General features: G+C 30.0%; 4 protein-coding genes, 1 long non-coding RNA gene and 1 other non-coding gene across 9 annotated transcripts; 2 read left to right on the forward strand and 4 right to left on the reverse strand.

The window, feature by feature from the left end:
• Positions 1-379: 379 nt before the first annotated feature.
• Positions 380-3,197, reverse strand: LOC103489389 (iron-sulfur assembly protein IscA-like 1, mitochondrial). Its single transcript, XM_008448535.3, has 3 exons — positions 2,894-3,197; positions 1,529-1,646; positions 380-784 (listed from the first exon to the last, which is right to left on the reverse strand). Exons 1-3 carry the CDS (start codon positions 3,090-3,092, stop codon positions 688-690), a joined length of 414 nt encoding a protein of 137 aa, XP_008446757.1. The 5' UTR covers positions 3,093-3,197; the 3' UTR covers positions 380-687.
• A 64-nt stretch (positions 3,198-3,261) lies between these two features.
• Positions 3,262-3,343, reverse strand: TRNAS-GCU (transfer RNA serine (anticodon GCU)). Its single transcript has one exon. It is a non-coding gene; the product is annotated as a tRNA-Ser (tRNA).
• A 561-nt stretch (positions 3,344-3,904) lies between these two features.
• On the reverse strand, positions 3,905-6,374 carry LOC103489388 (replication protein A 14 kDa subunit B-like). 4 transcript variants are annotated; one of them, XM_008448533.3, is made up of 3 exons: positions 6,212-6,374; positions 4,786-5,044; positions 3,905-4,303 (listed from the first exon to the last, which is right to left on the reverse strand). In XM_008448533.3, the coding sequence occupies exons 2-3, from the start codon at positions 5,039-5,041 to the stop codon at positions 4,239-4,241; spliced, it is 321 nt and encodes a 106-aa protein (XP_008446755.1). In that variant the 5' UTR covers positions 5,042-5,044; positions 6,212-6,374; the 3' UTR covers positions 3,905-4,238. The 4 variants fall into 4 exon arrangements, with proteins under 4 accessions (XP_008446755.1, XP_008446756.1, XP_050946981.1 ...); XM_008448534.3 differs by having other exon boundaries at positions 6,112-6,248; XM_051091024.1 differs by lacking the exon at positions 6,212-6,374 and adding an exon at positions 6,020-6,042.
• Positions 6,375-7,003: 629 nt separating this feature from the next.
• On the reverse strand, positions 7,004-10,350 carry LOC103489386 (uncharacterized). Its single transcript, XM_008448532.3, has 5 exons — positions 10,065-10,350; positions 8,663-8,735; positions 7,932-8,119; positions 7,782-7,851; positions 7,004-7,421 (listed from the first exon to the last, which is right to left on the reverse strand). Exons 1-5 carry the CDS (start codon positions 10,164-10,166, stop codon positions 7,267-7,269), a joined length of 588 nt encoding a protein of 195 aa, XP_008446754.1. The 5' UTR covers positions 10,167-10,350; the 3' UTR covers positions 7,004-7,266.
• Positions 10,351-12,278: 1,928 nt separating this feature from the next.
• Positions 12,279-13,731, forward strand: LOC103489384 (uncharacterized). Its single transcript, XR_537596.3, has 2 exons — positions 12,279-12,437; positions 13,314-13,731. It is a non-coding gene; the product is annotated as an uncharacterized LOC103489384 (long non-coding RNA).
• Positions 13,732-15,143: 1,412 nt separating this feature from the next.
• On the forward strand, positions 15,144-16,014 carry LOC103489385 (uncharacterized). The gene is made up of 2 exons (XM_008448531.2): positions 15,144-15,244; positions 15,524-16,014. The coding sequence occupies exons 1-2, from the start codon at positions 15,145-15,147 to the stop codon at positions 15,772-15,774; spliced, it is 351 nt and encodes a 116-aa protein (XP_008446753.2). The 5' UTR covers position 15,144; the 3' UTR covers positions 15,775-16,014.
• The last annotated feature ends 576 nt before the right edge of the window (positions 16,015-16,590 follow it).

Below are 16,590 nucleotides of genomic sequence, written 5' to 3' on the forward strand. Positions count from 1 at the left end.
CTCAAAACCCCAACTCCCAACACAAATATCATTTCTAACGTTCATACAATTGCAAGAATAAGAATATATATATTTTTTTTAACTCGAATAGCTTGACTGATCACATTCTCGAGACCCTCATATATCCTATAGCAGTTTAAAACTTTTTCGCTAATCTTAACAAAATTTAACTCGTTAAAATATGAAGCCTCAACCCAAGAGATCAAGAGATCAAAAGGCACCAATAACAGATAGAAAACATTTGAATCTCCTCTTGAAGGAAACAAATTCAGGAAATATAAATCAGCTGAGTTGTGCTCGTTTCGAAGGACACAAACCATTCTCATTACTCAACCAGTGATAAGGCAAGCAAGATGCTCGAGTTACCAAGTTCTATGACTTTAACAAAAAGAAAGTCGTGGGCGAATTTTATTACCTTATAGGCTCTCATATATAACTCATTAGCCAGTTTAATCTACAGTAATATACATACAAAATATTTTTAAAGAAAAAAAATTAGCAGAGTACAACTCTTAACTGGCTTTCTAAGAATATAATCAGCCAATATAGAAATATTCTTACAAATGTTTAAAGTTGTTGTCAGAGAACTCTCTTGATCATTGTGCTTGTAATTCCAGCAAAATACACAACAAATCAGCAACTGTGAGTTTTGAGTTCTTAAAAACAACGCTCATTGCTCGAACTGCCTCATTTTTTGTTGGCTTCTGCACTACTTGTTGTCATAAAGGACTCCCCACAGCCACATTGACCTTTGGAATTTGGATTGATAAAGATAAACTCAGATCTACCAACAAGAGAAAAGAGAGAAAAAAGATAAGTTTCAATGGCCACTGAATATAGTGGTTCAAGAGGTTAAAAAATTGAATTTGAATTTGATTTGACATAGAGACTCAAAATAACCATAATCTAATGAACTTTTTTTTGTCCATCCATTGCAAGGTAGAGGATCAAACCATCATCCTTTTAAGTTAGTACCGAGTGTCTTATCCACATAGCTATACTAAGATGAATTGAATCTAATAAATAAACTTAACAGTTCTCTCTTAAGCTGTATTAATTATTTTCACCAGCTTGTGGATGTGTTGAAGATGATCTAAATCCACTCTAAAGCAAAGTGATTTAATCCAAAACCTTGGAGAATTTTCTTGAAGAAATAACCCCTGTGATATTATTACCTCCAAACTGAAGAAGATGGAGGAGCTTTATATATAAGCTCAACTCCAACGATCTAAAATGATTACACGTGAAAGATAAAACCGGTAGCCAGTTAATTATAATTAAAAGAATTAATTAACCTTGAGAACTAACCTTGAAATTTGTATCTATGATAGACTTAATACAAACCCACAATAAATCCTAACTAGAGCAATTACATCACTAACTCTTGTGGACGTTTCAATATAAGAAGTACACAAACTTTTACATTTCAGCCTGATGTTGTCATTAACAAGCAGGATAGTTCATCAACTTAAGGATGGATATATAGAGCTGAATAAATAAAATTCTAGGAAAGAGATTTATCAAATACCTTAATTTGTCATCGACAAAGTCCATTTTTGTTCCTATTACGTGCATTAGAGCCTTTGGATCGATCAGTATTTTCACATTTTGATCCTCAACCAGCTCATCAAACTTCCCTTTCTCATCTGAAATATTTGAAAAAGGAAACTGTTAAATGAAATACTGCAATCTTAAAGTATTTCAAAGGATAGAGATCGTAACTATAGTCAATTTATGCCAAACATAGATAAAGGATGAATCCTATTTCTTGCATAAAGAAAATGTTAACGATAATGTGAGAAAAAAAACTGAGGTAATACCAAGTTAGATAACTCTCCAATAATGAGCAACTCCATAAAAAACTAAATTATAAATACTGTTAACAGAGAAGATAGTCATATTAAATAAGCACAACCAATAAAAAATCCCAAGCCACAAAGAGTATAAAATCTCAAATTTCAACCATCAAACATGTTAATAACTATTCTCTTCCAGCTGACCCATGGAGGATTGCCAACCCATTTATCTTCTAAATGAACAGAAATAGCACTTTGGTCTAATAACATTATAATTAACCATAGCAGGAGGGAGAGACAAAGATTCTCAAGTCAATTTAATCGATACCCAATCCTGCTATGTTCTCATAATAGCCAACATACACCACAATCTAAATGATACTTGATGGAAGCAAATGTTCACCATAAATTTTGGTGAACCGTGCATTTAGTTTGACATTCTGATATATCAATAACACAATAATCCCTGTGCCATAGGTTGGATAAGGAAATCATCGAATCCAAACTCTCTGTCCCATAGCACCATTAATTCATAACTGATTCTATAAGATACAGAATAATTTACAGACTGAAGTAGTTAAGTCAATTCTCCTCTCATACATAGGTCCCTGGCCCTGTATGTAAAATCATCGATTTTTTATCAACTTATGCATTCAGGAACGTCAAGTTTTATGGTTCAGATTTGCCGTTGTTACGGCTAGTAAGAACTCAGCAGCTCATCTCCGAACAACTTACATACCAACCTATGCCCAATTCCGGTTATAATAATTACAGAATCATTTGACCTTCTTAATTTTTTACGGCTAATCATCATAATAGATCATCGGTCTTAAAATCCTAATTTTGGTAATTGGAGCTGGAAACAGTACAAATATTTTTTAAAAAAATCTTCCAAAAGACTAGTTCCGAAACATCTCCTCTAAACTATTAGGTTGTATCGCTCACATACACCAAATACCTATTTATCTCCAATAAAATCCAAAATCAAAATCTGATTCAAAGAAAAGAGATAGAAAATCGACAAATTCAATCACATGGGTAAAAGAGAAATTACGTAGAATCAATAAAAAGTTGAAATTCATTAGGCTATTACAGACCTGCGTAGTTGAGAGTATAGGATAAACCATTACAACCGCGCGCCTTGACGCCAAGACGAAGGAATGGACGTTGGCGCTGTTGAAGAAGTTGTCGAATTCTAGCGGCGGCTGCCTCCGTGAGAGTAAGAATTTGGCGGCGAACGGCTGGTCCGGCCTTCTGAGAAGCGGCGGCGAAAAAGGAAGACGAAGAAGCTGCCATTTTCTCACTTCTTTTTGCCTATCGATCAATTTTCTCCTCCGCAAACTACAACTTTCGAGTGTTTTCCGATATACGCATTTGCTTGAATTACAATTCGTCGTAATTTTGTTAAATTGAAATTTATTATTTTTTAGTGGTTATAAAAAGAAAGAAAAAGACAAAAAAGAAACGTCGCCTGAGAGATTCGAACTCTCGCGGGGAAACCCCATGTACTTAGCAGGCACACGCCTTAACCACTCGGCCAAAGCGACTGTTTTTGAATATTCGGACCTAACCTTTCTTACTTCAATGATATTTGTTTTTACTTCATCCAAATATAATCATTCAAAAGAAAAATCGTAAAAAATAGTAAAAATAAAGTGTAATGATCTTTTCTTTTTGTGATTTTATTTTGTGAAGTATAAATAGTTTTTCAAATTTTTCTATTTTTGAAATGCTCCATTTTTAAATTTCTCTATCTAAAATGTTTTCAAATTATCAATCACTTAGCTAAAATTAGAAAAAAAATTAAGTCTATTCGATTTCGAACTTGACTTCTTCATGTGTGTTAAATTAGTTAAGCTTAAATACTAGTTGGTTTGTATTTTCAACTTTAGTTTAGTTTGATTATTTTATTTTACAACTATCTGCTCTATTTTTATAATCGGCGTATTTTTTTAAGATGACTATTTTGGTTCTATTTACAAAATGTTAACATGAAATTTAGAAAAAGGATGAAACTAAAATTAAAAATTAATTGGGTAGTATGATCTACAAATGAAAAAGAACAACGAAATAGTACAATCTAACTTCTCTTCTCTCTACCACAGAAATGAAAGAAAAAATACACGTGACACATTCTAATTGAATGGTAGTCGAATTATACAAAAGATGAGTGTAGTTCAAGTGCACCCAACTACACGTAGGTTTTTCTCAATGAAAAATATGTGAATCAACTACTTGAGAAATTGGAACCCTTTTAAATTCCAGGAAAATTCCATACTTCGCGCCTAGCTTATAGCTTGGTACATTACACAGACCAAAACAGGAGTTCTTTTAATAGATTAGCAGTTCAAGACTCCCACGTGAGTTACAAAGCATAGAAGACTCAAAATCACATAACAAATTATACCTCTTAGCTTCTTGCCATGCTGTACCTACAAATCACTAAATAAATAAACTTCTGAATTCCCCATTTGCAAGTTGGCATAGCTGATTGTAAGATTCAGTATCTGAAAAAAGAGGTAAATTTCAAGTTTAGTCGATGAACATTTAAAAAACAAATCATTAAAGCCCAAACAAAATTCGGTATAACACTGCTCCTCCTTAACGGAGGATGGCAAGTCAGGGAAGGCGAAACGCCACAAAAAAACCTATTCTCCCTTTCGGTAATTCCACGATGATTCTCAATGGAATAAAAGAAAAAAATAATCTTTGTCAATATACAAAAAGAAAAAAAAATTCTTTGTCTAATATGTTTATGACCGAATCCCAAACAGTTCATGTAATCTAGCATTTACGAGGGATAAGAGAAAAGAACAAAGGGCATTTGCTGAGCTTTCAAACCCATTGGCAAGAGTGAGATATACATGTGACTCTTTGAACTTATGACTTTTAGTTGGTTAGTAAAACTATGTCTCTTTTTTTATCACCCATGATAATTTATTACCTGTGGCTTATATGGATAACATAAAGAAATGGTTATAGTACATACCAAAAGTGGTTCCAAAGTCGGTCCAATGTTCAACGTTGATGGTCTTGTTGCTTTGAGCAATACCAACTACCTCTACGAAATTCATGTGAGGAACTGTGGGCAAGCCATGAATAGTCAATTGTTGTTCATCCGTAGATTTTCCCGTAACGATTCCACCATCACTTTGGATAACTTGAACCACTGCTCGAATCTTTCTTCCACAATGCATGCTCAATAACTCACCATTAACAAAAACTGCAGGGTTTGACGTATCCATATCCTGAAAAATCAACAACGACGAATTGCATGATGCATAGGATTATACAGTTAGTGTGATAAGATCATGACAGTATAATATTCAAACCAGACTAAATTAACTGGAAACATGTGTAGTCTACACTTACAAATTGAATAAATCTAGGCAAAAACCAGTTTATAGTTTTACCCTTAAACTTTGGAGATTGTATCATTAAAACCTCAAACTATATCTGAATCAATTTAAAATCTAAACAATGAATCAATTCAAATCAATTACTAGTAATCAATAGCTATTTTTACATCCATTTAAAACGTTCAAAATCATCTAAATAATATCATTCAACAGATTACCAAAGTAGCTAGGTAATGCTTTCTAAATGAAGAATTAGAAAAAATGAATAGATGAAAGGATAACTTAAATTTAATGAAAAGTCTCATGTAATTATGAAAAATATGCATTAACAGTACTATAACTAATTCTAATTGGAAAGGTCTAAATTGATTCAATGTTCAAAGTTAAAGGCTTGAATTGATACAAGTTCAATGTTTAGATTATAATTATAAAGGGATTTCCCCTTCATAAATCTAATCTGATAGCACTCCCATGCAAGGGAGAAAGCAAAAGCGTCGGAAAGCAAATTAAGAACTCTATTCCACATAAGATAAATGTCTTTGACCAAATAAATAAACATCATCGTTTAGTCTCAATGATAAAACATCAGGAACAAACTACTTGATGCACCTATAACATTTAGCACAACAGAGAATTGAGATCATGACCTGTAGTAACTCTGTTCAACTCATGGCGTTGCGTATAACAGAATTATAAAAGAAGCGACTCATAAAAGTAATAATCGATAGCAAAAATGCAGAAATAGAATCCAACTTCAAAAGAAACAAACACGGAAAAAGGCTTGTAGGCAAACCGATTTTAATTTCCATTGCTAATATGGGGCGACCATAACATACAACTACAACGAGAACAGCAATCAATTACACTGTAATTTTGTGCGAAGAAGATTACAATCGATCAAATTAAACATTTCGATCAATTTCACAGAAGATTATCACGGCAACCAGCTTACGTACAATATAGAAGAAGTTCGAGTTGTTACATAACGGAACGATCTAAGTAGCAGAAAGTCTCAAACCCTAAATCAGGTGGCTCAGAAACATTTCTAACGCGTACCTGTGAGACGATGATTCTTCCTTGCACGATTGAGAGAGAGAGAGAGAGATTGAGAATTTCAAGTGACTAACTGAGAAGAGGCGGGAATTTATGGCGCGAAGTTATGCCAATTTTTGTTATTTATTCTATTTTTCTTGATTTTTTTATAGGTAAATGCCAAACAGTAGAAAATTGCAAAATGACAAACTATCTACGCTCGTCGAATTCATTGGAATGCACTCATCTTATGTTATCTTCGTGGTACAAAAATAAAATAAAACATTACCTTTAAAAATAAACTGTATAGTAAAAAAGTAGGTTATGAAACATACGATATAGATGTAACTGGAATGCACTTAATCATTTACATCAACAAGATGAACCAAAATATTTGCAAGATATAGCAAAATATACTACTAATGCATAAAGTATGATATTTTGTTATATTTATAAATATTTTCAAAATTATTATCATTTAAAATAATATTTACATCATTTATCTTTTTCATCGTTCTTTTTAAATAAATCATTTATGGATCACTTCACTGCAACTTGGAATCAAATAGGAAAATTGTCACAAATAATGTGGTTGGATTTTCATTCTACAAATCTAACACCATATTTTAAAAACCGTTCAAACAATATTATATGATCCATTTATGGTGAAATTGACAATTGAGAATTTGTACAAATTTTTCGATTCAAAACATACGCCACACACATAAATTTTAAAAACAAAAAACTAAAAACAAACCGTTATCAAACAAGATCACCGGTTGATCAAATTTGTACTAATCATCCAAGATGAAGTGGTAATTGAAAATTTTATGGAATTTACATTCTTTTTCGTAAGGATTCACGTTAAGCTCCTAATAGTATAAAAAGAGAGAATTATCTTCTGGGACTAAAAAGTTGATACATTCCATAGGATGAGCTAACATTGTTGAAGGAGCAAATTGCAATAGAATGGAGAATTATGCTATACATCATTTGCAAAGAAGCCCCAACCAAAAAAAAAAAAAAAAAAAAAAAAGAAGAAAAAAAAAAGAAAAGAAAAAAAAGAATAATTTTGTTGATTAGTCTTTCCAGACTGGAATAATTCCTTGTGCAGCCAAACGCTTCTCAATCCAGAAAACTATAAGCTTTGCTGAAACTTTCTTCTCGTCGACCAAAAAGGGCTCAACAGAGCTTCCTCCATTGCCATATGAAGATAGTGAAAACCCTTTTGGACCTGTTCGTAATCCAACCATTGAAGAGTCTCAAATATGGAGCTTAGATATTATTTTCCGTTTTTCAACGATACTCATGTTATTTTAAAAGTTGTAATATTACCCCTGACCTTTCATTAAGATTGAAAAACATACCACTTAGAATAGAAATCGGTTGGAACTTAAGATGGGAATCATAACCTAGAACAGATATGGTAGTGTTCAAGTCCTAATTTCTATTCAAAGTCACCACTACACTATTTCAGGTTCAAAAGCAGTTCTTAAAAACCATATGAAAGGTCAATGATAATATGATAACTTTTGAAAGGATAGGAGTGGTTGGGGTACTTATTGTAATTTACATTATCTAAGAATTTATGTACCTGTGAGGCCATTGGGGAAGAAAGCCCAAAATGAGTAAGGAACTCCATCTTTCAAGAACGAACCATCCAACTGCCACGGTCAATTCAAATTCAATGAGCCAAAGCTAAGGGTTTGTCAGTGAAAGAGAATTGAGGATGAGAGAAACTAACTCTGTCGTCTTGGAATGATAATTCAATATCGTAGACATCGGCTTGTGCTTCAAGAATTGCTTTCAATGAAGGTATGACTTCTTCCTCCATCAACTCAGGCAGTGGCTTCACTGCGGCTTTTGCTGGCGGTTTGGCCTTTGCTGGAGCTTCCTTTGGAACTGTCTTTATCTCCTTTGGTTCGGCAGCAACTGATAGAAAATACTTCCATTTCAGCAGATGCCATAAACTGAGTATTAATAAACATAGCAGAAAGAAACAGATGAACCAAAGCCTCACCCTTTTCGTTTGGAAGGGAAAAAATAGTAAAAATATTATAGTCAGTTAAGAAGTAAGACACTTTAGTTTGGCTAGCATCTTTGTCTGACACATGTCGGATACTTGATCACTCCAATACTTATTAGACAGGATACTTTTTAGCACATTGGACTAATTAAATAGAAATCCAACACTTATTACACACATATTAAGCACTCGTTAAGTCTAAACAAACTCTTTTTTACCATATAAATGCATAAAATCATTGATGTTGAATCCCCTTTTGATATAAAAATGATATGTAATTTTAATGCACACGTTCTTGTTGTGTCGGAGTTCTAGACTTCTTAAAAATAACATGCCTCCGTGTTTGTAATTTGTATCGTGTTTATATGTATCCACTATCTATTCTCCTTGGAGGTCACTGTGTCTGTCATTCTTTCAGTGATGTACTGAAAAATCCGCGAGCACCTAACCTGTAGGAGTAGATGATTCCTGCAAGGTAGAGCAGCATATGACTTTGCGTTCAGCTGCAAGCTTATGTACCATCTGCACAAGTCAACTTAAGTTACATCAACTCTTTTTGTTAACATTTATACATACATACATACATAATTTATACATACTTACAAACATAGTACATGCCTATATATGCATATGCATAAACGTACATAAGTAGATATATATAATGAAGAGGAGGATGCTATCTGTAATGCCGAACAGATTCCTACTTATAATCACAAAAGCTAGGTGATATATCACTCCGCTGTTCTAGTAGATTTTGCTATGCTAACAAATACAGGCTACAACAAGATCAAGGATGGAAGAAATACTACAAGATAATGAACGGAAGAAAAACTTATATTTCTAGAAACAATTCAAAGAAAAAGATAGCTAAGGCAGAAATTATGGCTAAACCATTCTGATGTCCTTTGCCACAACTACCTATATCATATCACCGCTTGAGCAAAGTAGTTATGAACTTATAAGTGCCTCATATCTTGGATTTGAATTCTCTTTTCTATATTTATATTGTAATATTCGTGATCTATATACATATTAATCTAATGATACCTATAGGATCATATTACCTTATCATGATTCTATCTAGTACAGTGAGTTGAGGGTATGGTTACCATCTTCTTTATCTAATGAGTCCATTTTGAACTCTCTATACATAACTGAATCTCTCCTCCCCTGCTCTCTCTAACTCTCGTTTATCACTCTGCCCCCAATTGAAACAGGAGAGCAAAGAAATAGCCAAACACTGTCAAGAATGATAATTAATTTTTTTTTTACCACAATCCATCCCTCAACTTTAATTTTTGGATTAGCAATATATCCTAAGTTCAAACACTTACGAAGTTGTTTCTTCTCTGATTAATATCAATAACTATTTGTTTCACCATGTGCTAATTTCCAATCCGAAAAGTGACGGGAAATATTATGAATTTAAATTTATCGTAAGCCAATCAGTTTAAGCTTTGGTGATCAATAATAATATAACATATTCAATCCCCGCAATAGTTCAAGTACAGATTATTTCAAAGTACCAATACTATTTTTCTCTTCTGCTAACTACTTTAATTTGGCACCTAGTTTTGCAAACCAAAACTACCTAACATGGCACGATTCTATGGAGAATTTTTAAGCTTCATTTTCCATTTTTCTCTCGTATAACTCAAACACCACACAGCTAGTCACAATCGGAAGAACATAACCAATCAAAATCAACCACGAGTTCCTTAAGAAACTGTGCTGTAAAAGAGAATACGAAATTTCAAAAGGGTATAACTAAAACCGAAGGTCTATTCAGAAGAGAATCAAAACAAGAATAAATTGACAAGAACAACATGGAATCGGAATGAGAAAACGTACCATGTGAAGGGAGAAAAGTGGAGAAGGTTTAGGATTGTGGGCAGGGAAGTAAGTGGCAGTTGAAACTCCAAGTCCGCGTCCTCCTTTGAGAATCATTGCCATCTGAAACTGAATGGAGGAGATGGGAATTTAGGGTAGAGAATTATGATAGGTGGTGAAGATTAGAGGTGAATCGTTGGTGAAAGGAAGCTGACAACAATGGCGAATGGAATGGCTTCTCATTGTAATGTGTTAACAGAGTTTTGTGATCCACATACTAATCCAATCAATTTCTGCCACTGCTTCCTTTTTCTTTTTCCTACCCTTTTTCATATTTTTATTTTCATATAACAATTTAAAAGAATATTAAAATTATACCTCAAAAAATTGTTTTAATCGAACAACAATTAAAAATATTTATAAATATAACAAAAAAAATCATAATATATTGGTAAAAGATAATCACAATGTATTTATCAATGATAGATGATAGTAGTTTATATATGTTTATTAGCATCTATAAATGATATTTGGTTATATTTGTAAATAATTTTTTTTTTACTTTAGAGAAATTGTCAAAAAAAAAAAACATTTGATAAGATATATATATTCCATAGAAAAATCTAACGTAATTAATTTTGTTTTTGAGTGGCTTTGTTATTTGGAAGGTAAATAGTTTGTCATTTTTCTATTTTTGAAAAAAACACTTTGCCTTATTTGAAAACAGTATTAGTATCTTTCAACTTTTGAAAGTTCTACAGCTGTATCTATTAAAATTGAGACGATGATTTGTATTAATGAAATCAATTTAGCTCGTTTTATTAGAGTTACTTACAATCATTCATGTATATCAATTCACGCACTTATACAGACTTTTTCAATAGACAAATTTACAAAATGAATTGTTGAAATAAATGATTCTTAGTTAATAGAAGATTAAAAATGACAACTCGAATTCTTTTCCATTTCGAAAATCTCATTATCCATACATAACGAATTAGTGCAGTATATTCATATCATAACCTATAAACAATAAGAAATATCATTCTTGTTGAGACACGAACCCATAAAAAAGAGAGTTTATGAATGGAATTAGTTGGAGATTAGTTGACTGCTGACATCTCAACTTAATTGACATTTATATGTACTGGACATGGTTTAAATTTTCATCCATAGAAAAATGAAATTATAAATAATTTACTTATCTATTTCATCTAAAAATACATATTTAAAACCATTTAAAAACAATTATCATTGATTGTCAAGTAAATATACTATATTTTACTTTAACTATAGTGTATTAATTTCAATCTTATCTTAGCATATATATTTGTAGATAATGATAAATTGGAAAAACAAAATAAAAAATTGAGAATAAAAATTAAACTTTTTTTAAAAGAGGGAAATAAATATTTTTAAGTCAATAAAGCATAATTGAAATATATATATATATATATATATATATATATATTTGTGAAACTTAACTTTAGAATTTCATAATGAACCAAAACAAGTGTAGTTTATTAAAGTACAAGCCAAAAGCACATACTTTAACTGAAATTAAGTCAAAGGTGAGAATCTCTTTAAACAAATGATGATGATAATTTGTTAAAATAATAATAATAAAAAAAAGCAATAACATATTTAAAACAAAGAAGATAGAAATAAAACATCCTGATATTTTAAAGGTAAAACATCCTTTTTATCTTTTTGCTTTAGAATTTGTTCTGTTTTGAATATATTTGTTGTTATAAAAAATAATTTAATATTAATAATAATTTTTATAAAAAAACACATTATATAAATATTTATTAAAAAATAGTAAAATATTAAAACTATTTACAAAATATAAAAAAAAAAATTAAACAAACTCTCTCTAATTGATTTAAAGGTTTTTTTTAAAAAAAAAATTCAAAAATAAAAAAATTTGACAAATTATTTACCTCCATAAAACAATTAAAAGACAAAAAATTTTACTTCTACCTATGAAGTATAAATATTTTATCAAATATTCTATTTTTGACATTTTTCTATATATTCTGTAAAAATATATATATTTTTTTTTGTTATCTGTGACTATTTCACCTAAAAAAGTACATGATCAAATGAGATTTATTAAAATTATAAAAACTAATTATTATACGTTTAAAAATTCTTAAATATTGATATTGAATAAGTAACAAATAGTATTTTATTTATTTTATTCTATATATATATATATCCACATAAATTCCCATTTCTCTAAACAGCATTGGTTAGTTTCATATATCAACAGATCAGAGTGAATAATAGAGAGAAAAATGGGAAGAAGAAGAGAAATGGTATTCATTTTGATTATTCTTTATTCATATATGGTGGCTTCTTCCTTTGCTTTGAAACAACTCTTCACAATAGGTCAATTATTCTCCACTTGATCTCTTCTTCTTCTTCTTCTTTTTCTTCAACTCTTAAATATAGATATCGTACCCTTTGACTGATTATGCGTTTTTCGATTTAGTCCTTGATCTTTGATTAAAGTTGATTTGTATACGCTATTTATATTGATCTATGAATGCTTCGTATTACTCGATATCTAATCATGATAATAAGGAGAAAAAAAACTTTTTTTTTCTTTATTTGTTAAATATTAAACAAAAGTTAAGTAGAATTTGGGTACGAATTCAAATGTTATCGAAATATTGTAAAAAAATACAGGAAAAAAACAATTAGTTTACTTTTATATATTTGTGTTTGATTTGATTAACCATTTATTTTTATTTAATATTGTTTTCTAACCCTTTCTTAATCTGGGTTCTCATCCTTCTTTTAAGTAAACATAGATTATGATAGTTTGTATTTGAAGTGTATGTTATTTTAATTTGAGTCAAAAAATTAATAAGTTCTTGATATATTTAGTTTAGCAATCCCTTCATAAATATTTTCACGTTATATTGTATCGACAAAAATTTAAACTTATTTAATTATTAGTACATGAACGAAAATACAACCAAACGAGTGCAAAATACAAAGGAAAAAAGTGATGTGATGTTTTAAGTTCTTAGTTTTTGGTAATTAACCATTTTATTTTTGTTTTATATTCTTTTAAAATCAAACCCATAAATATTACTTTAATTAACCATTTTCTTGTTCTACTGCTAACTTCTTAAGAATATATTTTCAAAAAAATAAAAATAAAACAAATGTAGATTTCATAAACATGAAAAAGAAAAAAGAACAGTAACCAAAACCTTCATAACTTGTGATTCATAGAAATATGTATATATTTTGCAGATTCTAAACAACAACTAATTGGGAGATCAAGCTACGACAATATAAGTAGTTTATCGGTTGTTGAACATCGAAGAGGAGGTAGGGGCGTCGTACCAATGTATGCAGCAGCTTCTTCACATCGTCGTGGAAAACACCGCAACTGTGGAAACCGTCATAATAACTACGTCGAGTTTATAGTCGTAATTGAAGTTTTCGTCTCTATTGCAATTTTGTGTTCACTCATCTAATATCGATTACATTCCAATTCATCAATCAACAACAATAATGTAAGCATTAATTTTATTTCCCTAGAAAATTTATAGTGTTGTTATATACATACTAATTCATAAGGCTTCTATTCTCTTCATTGTTTATGAAAAAAATCAAAATACAATGTTTAAGATTAATGAACAATAATAAATTAATATATCATTTGATACATCAAAATGTTTTTGATAATAATATAATATAAATAATATACATGTTTAACTATATTCAAAATAAAATGTTTATTTACTATTTTAAACTTATTTTTGAATTTTTATTTTTTTAAAAATGTTCGTCCAAACTAACATTTTATCGATATATCTATTGAAATTTCTATGAAATTAAGACCTCAATATAATAAAATTTTAGATTTTTATTCATGTCTATCGATGAACTATTAGTATGAATATTTACGACTTATTTTTGCTAGGTTCAATTTTTCTTTTTTTTTTTTGGTATCGAAGATAATTCTTTATTTAAATTTGGTTATCGAAGAGTCTCTAATATTTGGATGCATTTCGAGATGCATCTATGATCTTTATATATATATATATATATTTTCTCTCCATTTAGATCAAACATATATTTAAAATATTTCATAAAAAATTTTTCATATAACAAAATTTGATTGGACAACTTAAGATATAGACGTGATGTTGAAGATGCATATATCTAAGTAATTTTTATGTATATCTATGCCTCATTACTCCCTTGTTCAACGTCATACATGGTAGATACATACTTCGACGTAATACTCGACTTATTGTGACAAGAGAGGACTTGTCATCTTTTGTTCTCATCCAATGACAAAGGGCTTTTACTTTTTTTTTCTTTTTTTTGTATGGTGGACTCGTTCGTTGGTAGACGATATTGACTCACGAATTTAATAAACAAACAAATAATTATATATATAGGTGGATAAACGAATTGTGATAACTTGTAATTTATTGAAATCAATTAGTCAATGAAGAAAAACTCAAAGGCTAAGCTAAAATTTTGGGTTGATGGGAAGGACATAATAAAATAAATAAAAACAAACAAATAAAAAATAACTCTTAGATTCTTATTCTAAATACTCAAATTAATTAAACAACATAACACATAGGAATGATCGTAACCGTAATGTATAATAATTTTAAGGATAATAATTTTTAACAAGAAAAATCATCAAAAATAAAACATTTGACAAAATACTTACAATTCAATGTAATAAATTTTGTGTTTAGGTGATTTTGTTATATAAAGCGTAAATAGTTTGTAATTGTTTTTTAAGAACTCTAATAACAAAACAAAGTGTACACAATGGTATTCTAAAAAAGATAAAAAAATATAACAAAATTTATCTGACTTTTTAAAATTGTTGCAACATCTGCTAACCACCTTCTTTGAATCAAGGACATAAAATAAAGCCCAAAATTCTTCTTTCAATTCAATAGCACATATAATAAGAACAAAAAAAAATTATTATTATTGATTATTATTATTAGTCAATTGAAAGGGCACATAAGATAAGACCAAAAGTTCTTCAATATTTACATTATAAATTAGTTCAACTAACAAATAGTGACCAATAGAGAGAAAAAAAATGGGAAGAAGAAGAAGAAGAACAGAGATTGCATTGATTTTGATTCTGATATATTCATCTATGGTGCATTCATTTGCTTTCAAACAACTCTTTGTAACAGGTCATTTTCTTTATTATAATTCTGTCCCTTTTTTTTACTACAATAATCGAATGTCGAAAAGAATCGAACTTTATTTCCACCTCTGTAATAGAATGCAATCTCGTTGTAGAGTTAGGCCTGCTTTTAACATTTTTCCCATCTTCTTCCTCCACTTTTCTTTATTATTAAACTCTTGAATCGTTTTTTTTTAAATGACTTTATTTTCAAAACTAAACAGAACAAAAATACCCAAAAATATATTTAGATGTTCAAAGAAATTGATATGTGTGTGTACTGCAGACAGTATTAAGCACCAAGAAAGTGAGCATATGGAGAAACATGGTAGAAGATACAATATAGAGGGTCGACATGGTTATACAAATGGGATCCCAATACATGATATAGCAATTACCCGCGGTGGAGGAAGAGGCGGTGGCGGCGGCGGCAGAGGAGGAGGTAATGGTGCCGGAGGTATTCATGATCGAAACTACATGAAGTTTATAGCAGCTGCAGTTTCCATATCAGTTGCATATTTGTGTGGACTTATTTGATATGAACAATACGTATATCCAAGAACATTATATATCAATATTAGTGTGGAAATCGAAGTAGTTCGATGTTTTTTATAAAAAGAATTATCACAATAATGGGATGTTTTTGTTTGATTGAGGAGTTATTTGTTTTGCAATTTCAGAAGGGTTTTGTAAAAGTATGAGGTGGTTGCTAATGGTTTGTAAGTATGTGTTTGGATTATTGGACAGATTCGATTTTTTATAAACTTTATATTTTGATGTTGAAACGAGTCTAACTCAACTGATATATAAATGTATTAGTAGTAACCATAAAGTCATAGACAAATTCACAAAATACAAAAAATGAGTATATCATATTCTTTTTGTCTACAATATAAATTTATCTTCATAAATATTAGCACGTAAACTACATGAGACACAACTTCACTCTGTTAATTAAAAAAGGGTTTACTTCTTTTTGTTTGACGTCCACACGAACCTAATTTCTTTTTATTTTTGGCGTGGGTTATGAACTTTGTTTGTTGATAGGCCACATTATTAATTTATTAATTCTAACTCTAATAAGCAAACAAATAAATTCAATGGTTAAAGGAATTACGAAACTCCTTTATCTAAAATCAACGCAAAAAAAAAAAGTCCAAGAAGAAAAGTTCAAACTCAAAGTCAATGACGAAACTCGTTTATCTAAAATCATTGCCAATATTTTTGTTTTCTTTCTTTACACACAAAGATTTTAAAAAATATATATTAAAAATACAATGTTTCACGTTTTTACTGGGTGTTAGCTGGAAATTTCAAATACTCTAAAGGACAAGAAATTACGAGACTTAAAAT

This window comes from Cucumis melo, chromosome 10 (assembly GCF_025177605.1).
Source record: "Cucumis melo cultivar AY chromosome 10, USDA_Cmelo_AY_1.0, whole genome shotgun sequence".
Taxonomy (NCBI): Eukaryota; Viridiplantae; Streptophyta; class Magnoliopsida; order Cucurbitales; family Cucurbitaceae; genus Cucumis; species Cucumis melo.

Coding starts and splice junctions, on each gene's coding strand:
- LOC103489389 (XM_008448535.3), bottom strand. CDS start 3,092: ATGGCAGCTTCTTCGTCTTCCTTTTTCGCCGCCGCTTCTCAGAAGGCC. Junction 1,647..2,893: donor CTATACTCTCAACTACGCAG/GTCTGTAATAGC, acceptor CAAATATTTCAG/ATGAGAAAGGGAAGTTTGAT. Junction 785..1,528: donor TTTGTCGATGACAAATTAAG/GTATTTGATAAA, acceptor TCTTGTTGGTAG/ATCTGAGTTTATCTTTATCA.
- LOC103489388 (XM_008448533.3), bottom strand. CDS start 5,041: ATGGATACGTCAAACCCTGCAGTTTTTGTTAATGGTGAGTTATTGAGC. Junction 4,304..4,785: donor CGACTTTGGAACCACTTTTG/GTATGTACTATA, acceptor CTCTTTTTTCAG/ATACTGAATCTTACAATCAG.
- LOC103489386 (XM_008448532.3), bottom strand. CDS start 10,166: ATGGCAATGATTCTCAAAGGAGGACGCGGACTTGGAGTTTCAACTGCC. Junction 7,852..7,931: donor TATCATTCCAAGACGACAGA/GTTAGTTTCTCT, acceptor TGACCGTGGCAG/TTGGATGGTTCGTTCTTGAA. Junction 7,422..7,781: donor CTTCCCCAATGGCCTCACAG/GTACATAAATTC, acceptor GATTACGAACAG/GTCCAAAAGGGTTTTCACTA.
- LOC103489385 (XM_008448531.2), top strand. CDS start 15,145: ATGGGAAGAAGAAGAAGAAGAACAGAGATTGCATTGATTTTGATTCTG. Junction 15,245..15,523: donor CAAACAACTCTTTGTAACAG/GTCATTTTCTTT, acceptor TGTGTACTGCAG/ACAGTATTAAGCACCAAGAA.